The sequence below is a fragment of the Musa acuminata genome, chromosome BXJ2-2 (genome assembly GCF_036884655.1).
Source record: "Musa acuminata AAA Group cultivar baxijiao chromosome BXJ2-2, Cavendish_Baxijiao_AAA, whole genome shotgun sequence".
NCBI classification, from domain to species: domain Eukaryota; kingdom Viridiplantae; phylum Streptophyta; class Magnoliopsida; order Zingiberales; family Musaceae; genus Musa; species Musa acuminata.
Window position 1 is genome coordinate 34,805,899 of NC_088339.1, and position 17,440 is coordinate 34,823,338.

The 17,440-nt window shown below is 37.6% G+C and overlaps 1 protein-coding gene across 1 annotated transcript; it reads left to right on the plus strand.

The window, feature by feature from the left end:
* Positions 1-7: 7 nt before the first annotated feature.
* On the plus strand, positions 8-16,978 carry LOC135606308 (protein SLOW WALKER 2-like). The gene is made up of 16 exons (XM_065097359.1): positions 8-764; positions 1,972-2,047; positions 4,104-4,223; positions 4,791-4,866; positions 6,131-6,199; positions 6,339-6,419; positions 7,069-7,140; positions 8,168-8,260; positions 9,896-10,081; positions 10,451-10,534; positions 10,627-10,770; positions 11,639-11,728; positions 12,779-12,861; positions 12,965-13,246; positions 14,937-15,174; positions 15,806-16,978. The coding sequence occupies exons 1-16, from the start codon at positions 80-82 to the stop codon at positions 16,484-16,486; spliced, it is 3,060 nt and encodes a 1,019-aa protein (XP_064953431.1). The 5' UTR covers positions 8-79; the 3' UTR covers positions 16,487-16,978.
* The last annotated feature ends 462 nt before the right edge of the window (positions 16,979-17,440 follow it).

Below are 17,440 nucleotides of genomic sequence, written 5' to 3' on the forward strand. Positions count from 1 at the left end.
ACCCTCGCGAGATGAAGGAAACGAAGAAAACCCTACGCCTCCTCTCCATCGTCCGTGTCTCTTCGAAGAGTAGCTGAAGATGGGAAAAGAGTTAGAGAAAATCGCGATTTCGAAGACGAAGAAGAAGCCGCATCGAACCGCCCAAGACCTCGAATCCATCAAATCCGACGTCGTCTCTTTCGCCTCCTCCCTCGGCCTCGTCCCTCCGACGCTTTCCTCATCGTACGGCTTCGACGACTCCGATTTCCGCAAATCCGGACCCCTCAAACCCCTCGATGCCCATGAGTCGAAACTGCCGTCGTCGGTCTCGGCCGCCGGCGATAAGGGTGGAGCCAAGAAGGAACCCGGTTCCAAGGCCCTCCCCAAGCCCCACCCGTTGCAGATCGATCCCTTTGTCAAGACCTCGCATGAGAAGAAAGGCCGGCCGGAAGTTCCCTTGATGAAGGCGAGCTCCCTCTCGGGGCATTGGTACCTCGATGCCGAGGAGCTGGAAGCCAAGGTCTTGGGTCCCGACGGGAGCAAAAAGGTGACGAATTTGGGGATCGGGGAGTTCAAGAAGCTAGTCGAGAAGAAGAAAGAGGTGGCCGAGAGGCTGCTGGCGCAGTACACCGAGGATTATGGGTCCTCTAGGAGGAAGAGCGGGGATATGAGGTTGCTGGAGGTGACGGCCAGGTCAGGGACATCGTCAGACAAGGTGTCTGCCTTCACGTGCTTGGTGGAGGATAACCCTATCGCCAATATAAGGTCACTGGACGCCCTGTTGTGTGAGTTGTTTTCTCGATGAATGAATCTCTACTATTAGTTTCACAATAGCGACACACTGCTCAAAGTTCAAACCAATATATGTGGGCAAAAAGGTCTATTAGGCTAACATTCACCGCAGTTTCTCTAATAGGGTCTGTGATGACTTTTTATGGCTTCACAACTTTGCTGAAGGTGATGAGTTGTTCTAGGCTATCCATATTGGCCATCTGCCCAACTGTTATATCTCAGTATGAACCGAAACAACGTTGACTAGGATCAAATTGATATATCTGCTTGTGTTTATTTCAGGACTTTCAGGAACAAACTAGTGTGATGTGGTTATCTTTGCAATTTGTATTTTGACTAATCACATGGCCGAGGAATTCAAATGTTTTGGAAGGTTATCCTGCTCAGTGTTAGTTTAGACTTGGAGTAACTTGTGTGAGTCGTAGGCAGTTTTGTTTCTAGATTTTTTTTCTTGCTGCAATACTGATTCAACTTTTAACAGTGAATGTTTTTCCCTTGCTACAAAGGTTTTGGTTAGTGAATAAGATGAAAAGTATGGTCCCTAATTGAGTGTTGATATGAAATTGAATTTGATGTGAAGTACATGTTTTACTTCTGGGACTGGAAGTCTTGCTATGGAGTTCATTGTTCCTTGGTTTCATGACAATAATTGGGTAAGAAAGTATATGTGGTTCATAGAATTATGAGCAAGTTAGATTGCAGTTAAACTTTTTAGGTTAGATAATTGGATTCTACATAACATCCTGATATGTTTTTCTTTTTACTAGAGTAAAAGAGAATGGATTGTTGAGTATCTGGCATGCCTTTGCAAGATCAGTAAATTGTCCCTCACAGTGTTGAGCCGTAGTTACAATACCCATCATGAGAAATCTGTTTTCATTTTATTATCGCACTAAACTAGCTGTTCATTAAGTTATAAGAACTATATCAGATTTATCGTGATTGATCGTCACTGCAAATTGGATGTTACTTTGCATGATTTCGCAAAAGCTTTGATACTTGAGACTAGTTTGTAACTGTTTTTTGCTGTAGATCAGTAAGCTAATTAGTTGGTTATTGTACCATTGACTCTAGAAATTCTTGACAAGTAATATGATGCACTTAAAAGCAATCATTTGCACCACCCCATCATGGAACATTTTCTCTTATGCATTTTTTTGGGTTCAGATATCATTGAGAGAATTTTTCATTGAATTGCAGCTATGGTGACATCCAAGGTAGGGAAACGCTATGCATTTATTGGCTTTGAAGCTCTGAGAGAGTTGTTTCTGTTGAGGTCAGATAGATATCCTTGTATCCATTAGCAGTTTGACTACTTTCACTGTTGTATGTTTTATGTGAGTTTGGTATATGGATTCGCTCTGCCTTGGATCTATGTCATTTGACTTGTTTTAGATTTTTATTTCAATGTTATAATTAGCGGTTGCAGTTAGTGATTTAAATAGGTGCTCGGGCGCTTGCCTAAGCCCTCGGGCGAGGCGAGGCTTGAGTGCCTTGTGTGTGCACCAGGCGATGCGCTTCAATGAGGCGCCGCTTGGGTGCTCGCTCGAACGCAGTCGTTGGGCGCTTCGACCGAGCACCCGATTCAATTAAGGCGAACTGAACCGGTTTAAGGCTAGTTCGGTTCGTAGTTTCTTACCTCAAAAGCCACGCTTCACACCCGCGCGACCCGTGGAACCCTAGTGCTGCTTTTGCCTCCATCGCCGATGCTTTCTGCCACTACCTTCGCTGCAGACGCAGCGGACCGAGCCTTCTTCTATTGTTGACGGACGAGTTCGACAGCCCCTGTAACTTCCTTCCGCTGTCGCTTCCTCCCACTATCGAGGGAGAGGAGCGTAGGTTCCTTCGCCATCAACGGACGCCCTCTGGAGCTTTCGTCGTTGCCACTGCTGTTGTCCGCAGCTTTCATCGTTATTGCCATTGCTGTCCGTAGTTTTCGCCGCTGTCACTGCTATTGTCCGCAGCTTTCCTCGCTTCCGTTGTTGTTGTCCATAGCTTCTGCCGTTGCCACTATTATCGTTCATATTGCTATCGTAATTATCTTAAACTAATCCTCCGTTGCTGTTGCTATCTCCCTCTGTTACTGTTAACATTTTTTCTCCCCTCCTCTAACTTTAAGAAATATATTGTTAGCAGTATATTTTTAATTTAATATCATATTTTAATTTAAATAATTATGTTTTTAATTATATTATATATTTTTTATATTTTAATATTTCAGAGAATATTTTTTTTCTCCCTCTCTAACTTAAGTAATATACTGTTAACAATATATTTTTAATTTAATATCATATTTTTATTTAAATAACTATATTTTTTAATTATATTATGTTTTTTATATTTTAATATTTCAAAGCGTCTTGCTTCGCTCAAGCAAGCATCTAGTGCCTTGGCGTTTTGAAACCATGGCGCCTTTTGACGCCTAGCATTTTTTAAATCACTAATTGTAGTATTCAGAGGGCAAATAAAAGTAGATATTTTAATATTTGAAAAATGTAATCAAAGTTTAGTTGACTTAAATATGGGATGAAATTAAGATTTAAGTCATAAGATGCATACAAAGTGTATATGAGAAACAGTTTATGTTGATCTGTCTTATATAAAGCAGAAATAATAGCACTAGGGAAAAAGTAAAACTACACGATGATTGCATTTCATAATATGCCGTTGTGTACGTGGCCGACATATTCTACAGCATGTGGCTACATAAGACACATATGTAGTCAAACTGCATATTGAGGCTGCCGATGCCATATGCAATGGTCATCTCCACAGGCATGTATACAGCTGTATGGATCATATTTTAGAATATTTCTATCTTTTCCTATCACTTCCCTGTCATGCCTCTTTGTTAACGCTTGTTGTTTTAAATATCACACATATCAGACCACTTGTAATTGTGTGCTTATATATCACTTGAAAATTTGCTATTCCACAGGACGTTTAGCCCTTTGCTTGTTATGACCAAAATGACATATTCTATTGCAACTGTCTTTTCAATTGTACTACTTTGTTTTTTTAATTCTAGCCTAGAAACCATACAATGACATGGTTAAACATTATAAATATTTCAATAACAAATGTTTTGAAATTAATGATTTTAGTATACAGCTCACCTTGTATTTAATTATGTACAAATTACATTATCTTATTGATTGTTGCAATGTGCAGCTCAACTTTATTTAATTATGTACCAAATTCATCATTCCGAATGTCGAGTATGTTTCAATTTCTAAAATATGGATAGTTTTTTTCTTCTCTGCTGCTTCTAATGTTTTGTTTTCCACATGTAAACTAGCTTAAATTATTGTCTTAAATGTTTGTTATTCTAGATTGCTGCCAGATCGCAAGCTAAAATCTCTGTTTCAACGCCCCTTGGATAGTTTGTCTGAGACAAAAGATGGTTTCTCTCTTTTACTCTTTTGGTATTGGGAAGAATGCTTGAAGCAAAGGTGTGCATTTACTTACGTTTCAACTTTTCTTGCTTGCTTGAACTTTTGGTCATGAGGTTAGTTAGTAGCATTGGATGTGATTAAAAATCATGCTAGGATTGGTCAGCCTGGGATTAAACATACTCTTAATTAGTCCTTTTGTGTTGTATAGGCTATCTACAGGCTAAATTCTTTATCTAGGGAGAATTGACTCAACTTGTTAAAGAGTTTAGTCTGCCACATCAGTGACACAAAAAAAAAAAAAAAAGAAGAGAAGGAAAACACACATCAACTGATTCTTCATCTGCTTTTCTATAACTTATTTTGGCCATAACTTTTTATGGTCTGATAAGTTGATATTATTGAAAGAATATAAATATAGCCGTTTAAAGATAATGGGATCAGGGGCTATTAATATGGCACTATTGGAGTTCATATACAATATTATATATCCTATTGCATACAGTTCATAAATTAAAGTTAAGATTTGGAGCCAACTGCCATCTCCTTTTTTACAGTTTCAATACGAATGTCTTGCACCTATTTGTATATAATCCGTTACTATTGTTCGAAATATGCTGCCTTCAGGTATGAACGATTTGTTACTGCACTTGAGGAAGCATTAAAAGATATGTTGCCAAATCTGAAGGACAAGGCAATGAAGGCGAGTTCCTCATTCTATTTCCTCAAGTACTATTACTTATGCAGTACATCCAACCACAATATGCTTGTTAGCACATCTCATTTTCTGTTGAGAAAAAAAAAATTTAGAAATGGTTCTACTGCTTGATGCTAGTTCTAATGCATCATGTTGTACTATTGGAACGATCGATGTCTTTTGGATGGTGGCTTTCTAAATCCTAACATGCATACTTAAGCCCATCCAATCATTTAAAAAAAAATAACATGGAGAATCTTTTTTCCTACAATTCTAATTATTGTGTCTATCGTTAGTCATGAAAGAGGTTACATTTTTTTCATACTGTTGTTGGAGTCACAAGTATTGTAAAAGAATAATCATAATTGTTGAGTTTTGTTATGACTTTATACATTTGCATTTATTCAACCATCTTCCAATTAAAGCATTCTTGATTTTGGTTGGTTGAGGTTTCCTTTAAAGAAGATGGATCTTTGTGTCATTGTAAGGTTTCTCCTTTGAGAATGGGTTGACTAGGGGTTTGAGATATACAAAATGTCTCTTTTGGGTAAGGTTGTGTACATTAATCCTCCTTAGACCCTGAATATACAGGAGTCACATGTACTGAGTGCCAATTTGGGTTTCTATAACACAGCCATGAATTGAAGTGTCACATACTGTACCCTTACAACTAATGGCTGGAAAAATGTACACCCCATGACATACCCTGGTATGCTGACCTTGTACATGTGATGTCATATGCTAAAGTCTCATTTGAAAAGAGAGGGTATTTACTGGATGTATATTGATCATTGCCTGTGCATTGAGTATAGACAGCTCGATACACATCTATATGGACAGGCATGTGCTGTAATGCAATGCCCCAATTTTATTGGCACCTGCAAAGTCTGAAATAAACAATGCTAGAATACAATTTTAGGTCTTCAGACAAACTTAACAATAATAAGTGGTATGAAAATCAATATTGTTAATCTAATAGTTGCTTGCGGACCATGGGACTTTTATGACTGTATAATATGATGTAGCAGGAGCTATATTGCTATAATGAGTTTGTTTTGGCAGAATCTTCATGTTGTTTGATATAGGATAATGGTACTGGTCGCAATTTTCCAATGATATGTTTGTATCAACTTCCATTAAGAAGGATGTTATGATTTATCTTCTCAAAACAATTGTTTCAGGGACTTGGTAGGAGTAGAATATGATATTTTTACAAAGTACATCCCTTTTCTGCTAATAAAGAAAATTGTTATATAATTGTTCTTTGCAGACAGTGTACTTTCTCTTAAAGAGTAAACCAGAACAAGAACGTAGATTGCTTACAGCTATTGTAAATAAAGTAAGTGAACTTTCAGTATCATTTCCTAAGTAAAATTAATTCTCTGCTTTAAAGATAAAGGGAAAGGATTTGAAAAGAAGATTTCTGATTCCTGTGATTTTATCATGAATGAGAAATTGTATTTTTTCTGTATTTGTAGCTAGGGGATCCAGAGAGGAAAGCAGCATCTGGGGCTATGTATCACTTGTCTTGCCTTTTGTCTGCACATCCTAATATGAAGGTAATTTTCGTTTTAGAACTGCCCTGTTTGCTGGTCACTGTTTTGAAGTTGGCTTGGAGGTATTTTTTGTGTGGTTGGCGAATAATGAGCTTGTTTGCTCATTTGTTTATAAAGTGATAATTACTATGCATAGCTATATTTATTGCTTTTTCTTTTCAGATACAACCCCAGCCCTGGAATCTGGTCCTTTCATTCTTAGAATTAATAAAGCCTTTCGTGTGACTTGTGCTATACAGTTGATAGCGTTGGGCTTCTTGTTTTACTGCTTAACGTGCTTGTTTTATTCCTAGTTTTTCTTATATGTTTCTTCATTTCTTTTTATTTCCTCTTTACAACATATAAGAATATATTCTATGAAAAATTTGACGGTGGCTGTTGTTAATGGATGATCAATTTCTTGCTCTTTGAACAATTTGTTGTTAAGGACGGATGTTGTTTCTGTGTTCTGGTTTACAATGGACATTAATCTGTTAGTTAAACGAGGTTTTATGTGGGACAAATGAAAAGCCACCCATATGTGTGTAGGAAATGCATGTTAGAAAATTCAATTATGACTGACAAGTGGAAACATTCACCGGGCTTGCTAGTATTTATTTTTTATTTTACACTTCTATTTTGGACTCACTTTTGCACTGATCTTGCTTGCCAGGCAGTGGTAATTGACGAAGTTGATGCCTTTATCTTCAGACCACATATAGGACTGCGTGCAAAATACCAAGCTGTATGTTTGATCTGTACAGTTCTGTTATTAGCATGATTTGCCAAATTTGGAGTTGCAGTTCATGTGATTTAATTGTTTGCAACAGGGCTTTCTATTTATATTCATCCCATGTCTTCAAGTTCACATTATCTACATATAATTTTGTTCACAATTGAAGATATTTCATGATGGATAATGTTTTAGGTGCTAATTCTCTCCAAGTATTGATAATTGTTAGAAATGTCATAAATATGGGGAAAAAAAAGAGGTTCCAGAAAACTGTTTTGGATTGTATGGTTATTGATTAATATTGCATATTTAGTTTTTTTGCACCTGCAAATATTCAGTATGCAGAATACTCTTTTTGTTTGCATGTCAACAGCAGCAGTAAGCCAGTATTATCTGTTTGTGTTGGTTGCATGGTAAGTCTTTTTGTAGCAAGTGGAATTCATGATGGTATTTTGACTCCTGATAAGCGTAAATGCTGCACCAGTGTTCTTTTTTTATTTTAGAAAATATCTAACTGATTGTCATGCTCATTTTTTCTCTGTTTCTTTATTAACTTATGTATAAAACAAAAACACTATCCATTTAGAGATTGTCCATGATTTTATTGGTTAGGCATAACAAAACAAATTTATGCATATTTATAAATGATTCAGAACCATCACATTCTTTCTGTCAAAAAATCAGTGTTTGGCCAATTCTCAATTTATATTCACCAAGTGTGTTGCAAAGACTGATCTGTTAGTAGGTAGTGGGAAGGGGCACTACCGACTGCATTAAGGAACATGAATATATTCAATTTTTGGAAACTAATTAACTTAGTTTTGTCAGACATGCAAGTTTTTCAATAATGAAGCTGTAGACACAATTAGATAAGTACTTTTTCTTTGTTGCCATCCACGTGTCTTGGTATTATGAAGTTATATAGCATCTTACAGACCATGATCCATTATATTTTCAGTTGTTTTCTTCTATGACACATTTTGATACTATTCCATTTTGCTACTATATTCGGCTAACCTTATTGTGAATTTTTATATAGGTTAATTTCTTAAGTCAAATTTTTCTCAGCAAAAAAGGGGATGGACCTAAAATTGCAAAACAGTTGGTTGATGTATATTTTGCGCTCTTTAAGGTAGAGTTATGAATTTGCTTTATAGTATTTCATACGGAGCATCATCATGTCATTAGCATGGTTTATGTGTGATGTCTTTTTTATTCCTTTTGCCCTTGCAGGCATTACTTGTAGTTGGGATTTTATGGCTTTGTTGTTGTCGTTGTAGATAATACTTGTAACATGTGAACAATCTTTCTCATGTTTCTTCTGGTTAGACTGATTATATAACATGGGATGTTTTCCATATTAAAAGAAGTGTATAGTAGAGAAGACACAGGTCAATACTTCAGTTATGGAGGTAGCTGTTAAACATAAGAACTAAATGCTCTAAGTTAAGGATGAAGGGAAGGTAGTAATAGTTGGCCACTTTTTGGCATACTATAGAGAAGAGTAGGGGTGTGTGTCTGTGTGTACCATGCTAGTCCGTCGTGTTGGCATCGTCTCATGCATAGCACGAGTATAGCCAGTGTTCTCATTCGCCTAAGCGCTCGAGCATGGCGAGGCTCAAGGGCCTCAAAATGGTTTAGACGAGCCATTTGGATTGGGCACTGCTTAGGTTCACCTTTGCCTCGTGACACAATCCCCTCGTCACTACCCATGCATACCCTCACGAGAAACACTAAGCTTCCTAGTCTCTAGTGACACTAGCAGCACTTTTCGTCAAAGCTATCATCGATGAACAGGAGGCTTTCCTCTAAAGTAATCAGCGCTGCATCCGAGTCTTCTCACCGACATTTAAGCCGTCGTACTTGAGCCTTAATGTTGTCAGGTGCTCCGGGACCGACACTTTCATTACTTGGACCAGAGTCTTCTACCAAAATTTTTGCTATCGTACCTGATTCTTTCTACAGATATTTTCACCAAGGTATGCAGTTTCGAATAATACCGCTCGTACCAGTCCGTCAGCTGACCGGTACACTGACCGCCCGTTACCGGACGGTATATATATATATATATATCGAACAGTATATCGTTCGGTATACTGTATCGTACAGTACCGAGCGAATGTCGAAACACCAGTACGGTATGATATTTCAAACCTTGGTTTTTACTATCAGACACAAACCTTCCTGCTGTGAATTGCTCCAAGCCTGTTGATTCTTTCACTGCCGGACCCAAGCCTTAAAGCAGATGCTTTCGCCTCTCATTTCCACTGTCGTCTGTAGAGTACTCCTCCCTCTCCAAATCTTTAACTGATTGTAAATGATGGTAAATTTTTATTCTGGTCTGCCAAATGCTAATGAATGAACGAGTTTACAATTTGTATTTTCTTTGAAATTCCATGACATAGACATTGAAAAAAATCAACTCTGTTTCCTAATTGAGATTTTCTTGACACTCTGGGATATGTTGCTGTACTATTACCATTTAAGATCTCAAGACAATCTGTTAAACCTAGTGATAAATAGTGTAGTGACCTTGGAGGTTTTTGTATGCTCCTGATTTAGTTGTCTCTTTCATATAATGCTATATTTTTTTGCTTTTAACTTTTGATGGTAGGCAACAATTGTTGTCATGGATTTTCTGTTGAATATTGCATATTGTCAATTCTTAGACATTTCATTTGCATATTGACAATGCTTAATATGTATTTCTTTCTTAGATTTTCTGTTAAATATTGCATATGATACATTTTAAAGACTGCATTTTCAGATACTAATTTCAGAGGCTCAAGATGGACAATCCAACAAGAATGACAAAAAAAGTGGTTTAAATGTGAAGGGAAAGGGGAAAAAAGGCAAGACTGATTCACTGAAAACTCTTAGAAAAAACAAAAATGAACCTTCTTTGGAGTCTAATATTGAGATGGATTCTCGCCTTCTCTCTGCACTGCTAACTGTGAGTATGCCAATTGGTTCTTAAACTCATTGAAAATTTGACATGTAAAATTATATATCAAGTGCCTACAGTCTTCAAATAGAATTATTGAAAGATCTACTGGTATTGTTTTGTTGCTTTTACATGGTCATCTTTTTCCAGAATGATAAACACAGTAAAGGATAACATCAAGGCTTAAGCATGAATCCTTGGGAAACATATATAGTTGTACTGTAGGGCTCATGCATGGTCTTTTTGGCAGATATCTTTTGCACATCGAGTCAACTTTTCATGAAAAAGCTTGTAGATTTCTTATCTTGTTTTTTTGATTGAGTATTCTGGATTTAATGAACTTAAAATCAGATGTCTGATGTTTACTCAATTTTACAGGGCATTAATAGAGCATTTCCTTTCATTGCAAGTGATGATGCGGAAAGCATTATAGAAATTCAAACACCTGTACTGTTCAAATTGGTGAGGTTATGGACTAGTCATTCAGAGCAGCTAGGACTTTTATGATGTTGTGGATATGACAATCATATTTAATCTTATCCTGTTGAATGCAGGTCCATTCTAAGAATTTTAATGTGGGAGTTCAGGCATTGATGCTGTTGTATCAGATATCTTCCAAGAATCAGATTGTTAGTGACCGTTTTTATCGTGCTGTCTATGCAAAGTTACTGACTCCTGCTGCGCTTACTTCCTCAAAGGTAGTTGTCCTTCAATACTTTTGTTCATGCTTCGTTTTTTTCTCATCTGAATTTTATACTGTTCATTTACCTATTTATTCAATCAATAGATTGTCGTGGCTTTATTATTTTCATATTGCAGACAGGTTTTCTGAGTGCACATCATACAAAACGAGTTGTTTCATCATTCAGAATACTGCTGATAGACATAATTATTTCAGCAAATGTTTTCAATATCAGAACACAAATAAATTAAATTTATTTAATGAATCTCTTTTATGGTGAACCTTGTGGCATTTTCTGAGGCATCTCTAATAAATTTTTTTTGGGTGCAATGATGAGGTTGCTACCTTTGTGGGCGTCATAGGTCTGAATAATGCATGTCTCTTCAAGTGCACAATTAAGACTGCACAAATATGTTCCCACGTAGTGTCTGCAGTGGTGGGTGTGGTCATAGATCTGAATCATTTAAAGTCTCTGCAGTGGTGGGAATTTTGTGCCAGTGCTGCCTACTGCTTTTGTAAATTTATTTGGCGGTTATTGTTTATCATCTAGTTAAATAAAAACCCTCTGAATTTTTTGGAAATAAATTAAATGTTGTGCCCATATGGACCATTTTTTCTATACATGGTTTTACTTGGGGGACTAAGCAAAGAAATAACAAACCTTTAGGTTTTTAAATGAATGGTTGAGGAATGGCATTTCTGTCATTTGAACCATGTGCTTTCATGCATCTTCTGTGCATGCCGTCTTAGCAGACTAGCAGATTGCTGGTTTTTCCGGATGAACCTTGCATAGCACTCATGTAGGCACCTTTTCTTTGTCTGACAATGTTCCTCCGCTTTTCATTTTTATGTGGCGAACTAAACATTTTCTGTTGCTGTTTCAGCCAGAAATGTTTCTTGGGCTATTGGTCAAAGCAATGAAGAATGACTTGAACATGAAGCGGGTAGCTGCCATCTCGAAGCGCCTTTTACAGGTTTAATATTACTTTTCACGTAGCATTTGTTGGATTTGACTGCATTCTGGAAATGTAGTCGTTGTTGGATAAAAATGAAACTTCCTCTTGTAAAAGTATGTGATCATATGTTTTATTATTTCTGCTTCATTTTTTTCCCTTGGTTTAACTGATATGTGATGATCTGACAAAAGTCTGTTTCTATCATTTGACAGAGCTTAGACTTTTGAACACATAAATCTTTGAGATGATATCTTAAATGAAAGTTGTATCATCTCAATAATGGTTTTGTAATCTACGAGTTGTACCTTTCTCAAGATATAGTTTGGATTGAATTCTCCTGGCAGATTAATTGTTTAAGAATTACTTCTTACATCAAAATTTTAGTATTTACGTGCTATAAGTGAACATGTAATTCATGACTTTTGGTTTAATAAAGCTTGGGTGGTGGTGTCATTCTAAATGCTACCTATATGGGTACCTAATACTTGGAACCACCAGAGTGAAAATTACTTTGTTGCTGATTTCAGACCAATTATATGATAAAACAGCTTTAGTGATCTAATTAGATTATGATTGTCATGTTTTGCTATAGTTTCTTGGTATTGTAGGTTATAACATGTCGAAGAAGGCATATATGCCGCAAGTATTTCAGTTAACTACATTAGACCAACTCTTAGCTTCATGGGGTTCAAACACTGGTGAGGCTATGATAAAAGAGGTGTTTAGAATTGACAAGCTTGATTGTCAGGATCCGAGCATTGTTTAGTCAGAATGAATTGGAAGACCACCTCTCGTATGCTTGTTCTGTATGAAATAAAAATACATTGTAAGATCAGATTCAATTATATTTTAGTTTCTAAATTGTTTATTTTAGATGTTCCATGCTGCTTGAGAGGACTTTTAACCAATTATTTGGTTCCATTTTCCAAAAGTAATTTCTATAAAGCTTTACCAGCAGGCTTGTTTCCTTACAGCATAAATGCTGATGTGTATTTTAAACGGACAAGTGAAAGGATAATCAATTTGTCTTCTTTGTGATTTTAATTTAATTAGTTTCTTTTTACATAGGTTGCGCTTCAAAGGCCCCCTCAGTATGCTTGTGGGTGCCTGTTTATATTATCTGAAGTTCTTAAGGCAAAACCACCTTTATGGTATGTTATTTTTAATATTGTGGCTAAATCTGGGCAAAACAATTATTATTTATGTTTGTTGAATAAAAGTTCTGCTCTGATGCTTTACCTGACAAATTGTCAGGGCTGTTATCCTACAAAATGAGACTGCTGATGATGATATTGAGCACTTTGTCGACGTACCAGAAGATCCTGAAGATTTAGCCAGTGGTTCTATTGTGTCACAACATGATAAAAATTCACATGAGTATGAAAAGGATCAGGTCTCTGAAGGTGAAACTGGTTTGGAAGATAGCCTAAAAATCAATACAATAAGAAATCACAGCTTAGGAGGTGATCAAGCACTTCATACAGGGTCCACACTGCCTGCAGGCTACAATCCACGGCATAGAGAACCATCTTACTGGTACTTATTTGTTTCTTGAGTACATTAATCATACTGATAAAGTGTTTTCACATTGAATTCTTGCTTACTGTGCATTCTTATCTTCTAGAAACATGATTTTTTTGCAGAATAATTTTGTTTAGTTGACATTTATATTGACAATAAATCAATCCAAATCAAACTGATTGGTAGGACTCCCACCCACACCGGGTGCTGTTCTTTGTATCGGACAGACCATGGGAATGAATGACAATTTCAAAATGTAGCAGATCCTGGCGTTCAATCTTTTGGGGGATCTTAATGCCCATTGGAAAGCTTATCTAGGTGACCAGGGTTTGAGCCATGGAAATAGCTGCATTTTTACTTGGGCAGACCTGTAAAAAATGAATAGAACAAACCTAATTACAGATTAAAGACAGTAAAACAGTAAAAACCAAAGCAAAAGAACCTTGAGGGCCAAAAAAAAAGGATTTGACATACACTATAAGAAAGAAATTCATATAAAAAACATGAGTGCAAAGCAATTGAAGTAGAGAGAGCATATAAAATAATTTAATGCAAAATTTTGGAACTAACAAAATGAATAAATCAGATCAACATTGCTCTTATGCCACTGCTGCTCTTTGTCTTCAAGCTGGAGACAACAAGACAATCTTGCTGTTGTGCAAAATTCTTCATCAGCATTATTTGGGGACTCCAACAAATAGCAATGCCTTACACTGGCATTGGCAGCAGGATACTGGAAGCTGACACAATTAGGGAGGGATGTTTGGGAGGGGCAAGGGAGAGATCAGACAGTTGTGGAAATTGAAGGTGCTAAAACATGAGCACCGGTTGTAGGGTTGGTGCTTGGTGACATGACTGATTGGACCAAGCCATTGGATCTTGTGCTACTGTTAAATAGTATAATGCTTCTCATGAAGCATTCAGTTTGTTTTCAGTTTGGATTCTTTTAGCCAGCTAAACCAATATTTAACCAAATACTTCATGCACCTAAACCAAAATTGAACCACTCATCTAAATAAATCATGCAGAACAGTAATGGCAGAATCAGTTGTGGGTTGATGACTGCAATACCAACTGTCAGGAATGAATGTCCAGAAGACAACTCATGAGCAGAAAGGCAGCTCGAAATGGAGAGCTGGAGGGTCAATGTCTTTGAGCTGGAGACACTGATGACGTAACAGGAAACCATGTGCCTACTATGGTGACAACATTGCTGTTAGATGTGTGTGGTTGAGCTTGAAGTACCAGCTCAGTATTGAACTTTCATGGTTCTAGCCACCTAATTGTCCATGTTGCCATGTGCCTGCATGAAAGAGAAACATACTAGCACACTCTTTAGCCTTGGCAGCATGATCTTATCAGTCTTCTAATTCTTTTCTGCTCTTTTAACAATGATTGAATTCACCCTTTTTTCTGTCGCATTTTGGAGAGCTTTTTTTTTATCCTTGATTCAATGACATTAGATGCACAAGCATGAAATGAATTGCATTAGTGTAGTTGTAGGGGGCCTTCTACATCTAGGTATGCATGTAGCTTCCTTTTCAATCCCTTGGGACATGTTGCCCTTGTGGTCATGCAGGCCGCTGGAGCTTTCTCATTTATTTATGCACATTGCTGATCAATCTTAATTCTCTTTCATAATTCATAGTTCTTGACGTACTCAACTAGAATATTGCTGATAACTTTGTGCATGTTTTGCTAATAGCAATGCAGACCGTGCAAGTTGGTGGGAGCTGACAGTATTGGCATCGCATGTGCACCCATCGGTTGCAACCATGGCCAGGACTGTGTTATCTGGGGCCAACATTGTTTACAATGGTGACCCTCTAAATGATTTGTCTCTTACTTCTTTTATCGACAAGTTTATGGAGAAGAAACCGAAACCAAACCGAAAAGCTGAAGGAAGTTGGCATGGTGGATCTCAAATTGCACCTGCAAGAAAGGTTTGTGGTGTTTTCTAAAACCTAATGTTGTCCTTGATTGGAAATCATGTAATAGTGTTAGCTTTCTCAACAGATAATTTTTCTTGTTACATTCCACAAATCACTGCACAGTGGGTTTAAGCTCTTTTTCTGTCTTCTTTTTGTGACTTCTAGAAGCTTACTTGAATTTACTTGGGAGGGTATCTCTATCGGATTACGGTACAAGGTAGAATGAACTTTCCAGCTTTATATACTGTAAATGTTCTATGACCATACTAGTATCCGTTTTTCTGTCGTACAATCACTGTCCTCCATCCTTCCCTCTTGCTGATGTCGTTCATTTGATCTCGAACCTGGTTTGGGTCATTCACTTGTTTTCTTTACTATTTTGGTTGACATATGTAGCTGGAAAACGTAGCTAGATTTATGATAATTTTTGCAAGAATTGCTGTCCTCACCTGATGTCTGTGCTGTTTAGCACAGACTTCGGCGGCAGTGTCCGTTCGTCATACTGGTCCATTAAATGGAGTACTTTCAGTTCTTTTATGTCGATCCTTTATTTTGTTTCTCTGTAGCCATTCTTATATTTCATATGATTTACTAATTAATATGGTTCATGACACTCTGAGTGGAATTTTTTGCTTTTGTGTAGATCGACGTGAGCAATCATCTTATTGGTGAAGATATTCTACAGCTAGCAGAGGATGAAGTGGCCCCTGAAGATGTTGTCTTCCACAGATTCTACATGAACAAAACAAACACGTCAAAGAAGCCAAAGGCAAAAAGAAAAAAGGCTGCGCAAGATGATGAGGATGCAGATGATCTTTTGTTGGATGCAAGCGACGATAGTGAAGAAGAGGAGATTGATAACATGATGGGATCTGGTCCTCTTCCTGTGGAAGATGCTGGTGAAGATTATGACTATGATGATCTCGACAAAGTTGCTGTTGAGGATGATGATGATTTGCTTGGAAATGGTAGTGATGCAGAGACAGGTCCTTCAGCAAATCTCATTTCACGCGAAGATGGTGGGATTGCAAATGATGATGATGACGGCAGCATTGATACATGGAATAGTGATTCCGAGGGAGGTGTCGATGATCTTGCTGATGTTGGTACCGATATGAATGATGATGGCATTAATGATAATGATGACAAAAGTGAGGTACCTGATGATAAAGTTGGTAAGCGGAGGAAACATAAGTTGAATGGTAGGTCTCGAACATCACCATTTGCTAGTATTGAAGAGTATGAACACCTCCTGAGTGACAAGGGGGATAGCATCGATAAGTTGAGATCACATAAGAAGAAAAAGAAGAAAGTATCTAATTGAGTGTTTCAGAAAAAAAATGTCACGATTTCCTAGTGTAACCTGTAATGGGTTAGAAGACTGTGTTTGGTTACTCGGTTGAAAGAAGAGTAGTGGGCAGAAGAGAAGGGGAAGGGAAAGGGAAAGGAGGGGAAAGATTTGTGTTTGTGTTGATGGAATCAAGAGAAGGGATCACATTGAACTCTCCTTCCTCTGCAAAGCTGCCCAGTTTTAGAGAGAGCCAATATGGATTTTGGTAGGCTCTGGTTCTCTTTGTTTCTTGTCCTAACTATGTTGACAACACAAAAGGAGGGGGCTCTTCCTTTTGTTCTTGTTAATGTAGCCAAAAGAAGCAGCCCCTTTTTTTTGGGTCTCGCCCCATTTTGTTTGGAACTAGCAAGCTTTCTAATAGTTGAGTCTGTGTCGGAGGGACAATGGAATAGCAAAATTGGATTATACCCCCCTTGTGTTTTAATAATATTTGTTTTTTTTTTCTTTAAATATGTCTGCTTTATATATTTGTTCTTTTTTTTTCCTTTGCCCACAAAATATACTACTGAGCAAGAACCCAACCGGCGCTTTGTGACTCGACTATCGCCCAAGCTTGCCTACGGTTGTATTATTGTATCCGAAACAACCACGGGATGGCTGCTCCGCTGGTCCCACATTTACGGGATGCCGAATTGGGGTCAGAGACATATGAGATTGGTTTAAAAACCCTCCACGTCTGAAGCAAAAGGGCCTCGGACCCGACAGTATCGGGCTATCGTACTTTAGTATGATCCGAATGGTCGAGATGACTCCGACCCCTAAATTGTGCGTCCGAGCACGTGAGGTGAGCTTACCGCGTTGCAGTTTGGCGACAAAGTGCCCCCAAAAAACGACATTTTGGCCCAAATCCTCGAGTTCTTGTCATCCTCCACGGTGACTAGATTCCAATAAGTTGTATTTCCATGTGATCTTTCGTTACGCCCGACC

Excerpts from the sequence above, each read along its gene's own strand:
- LOC135606308 (XM_065097359.1), top strand. The coding sequence starts at position 80 with ATGGGAAAAGAGTTAGAGAAAATCGCGATTTCGAAGACGAAGAAGAAG. Across the intron at positions 4,867-6,130 it reads TGAAGGACAAGGCAATGAAG|ACAGTGTACTTTCTCTTAAA; the intron begins GCGAGTTCCTCA and ends TGTTCTTTGCAG. Across the intron at positions 13,247-14,936 it reads CATAGAGAACCATCTTACTG|CAATGCAGACCGTGCAAGTT; the intron begins GTACTTATTTGT and ends TTTTGCTAATAG.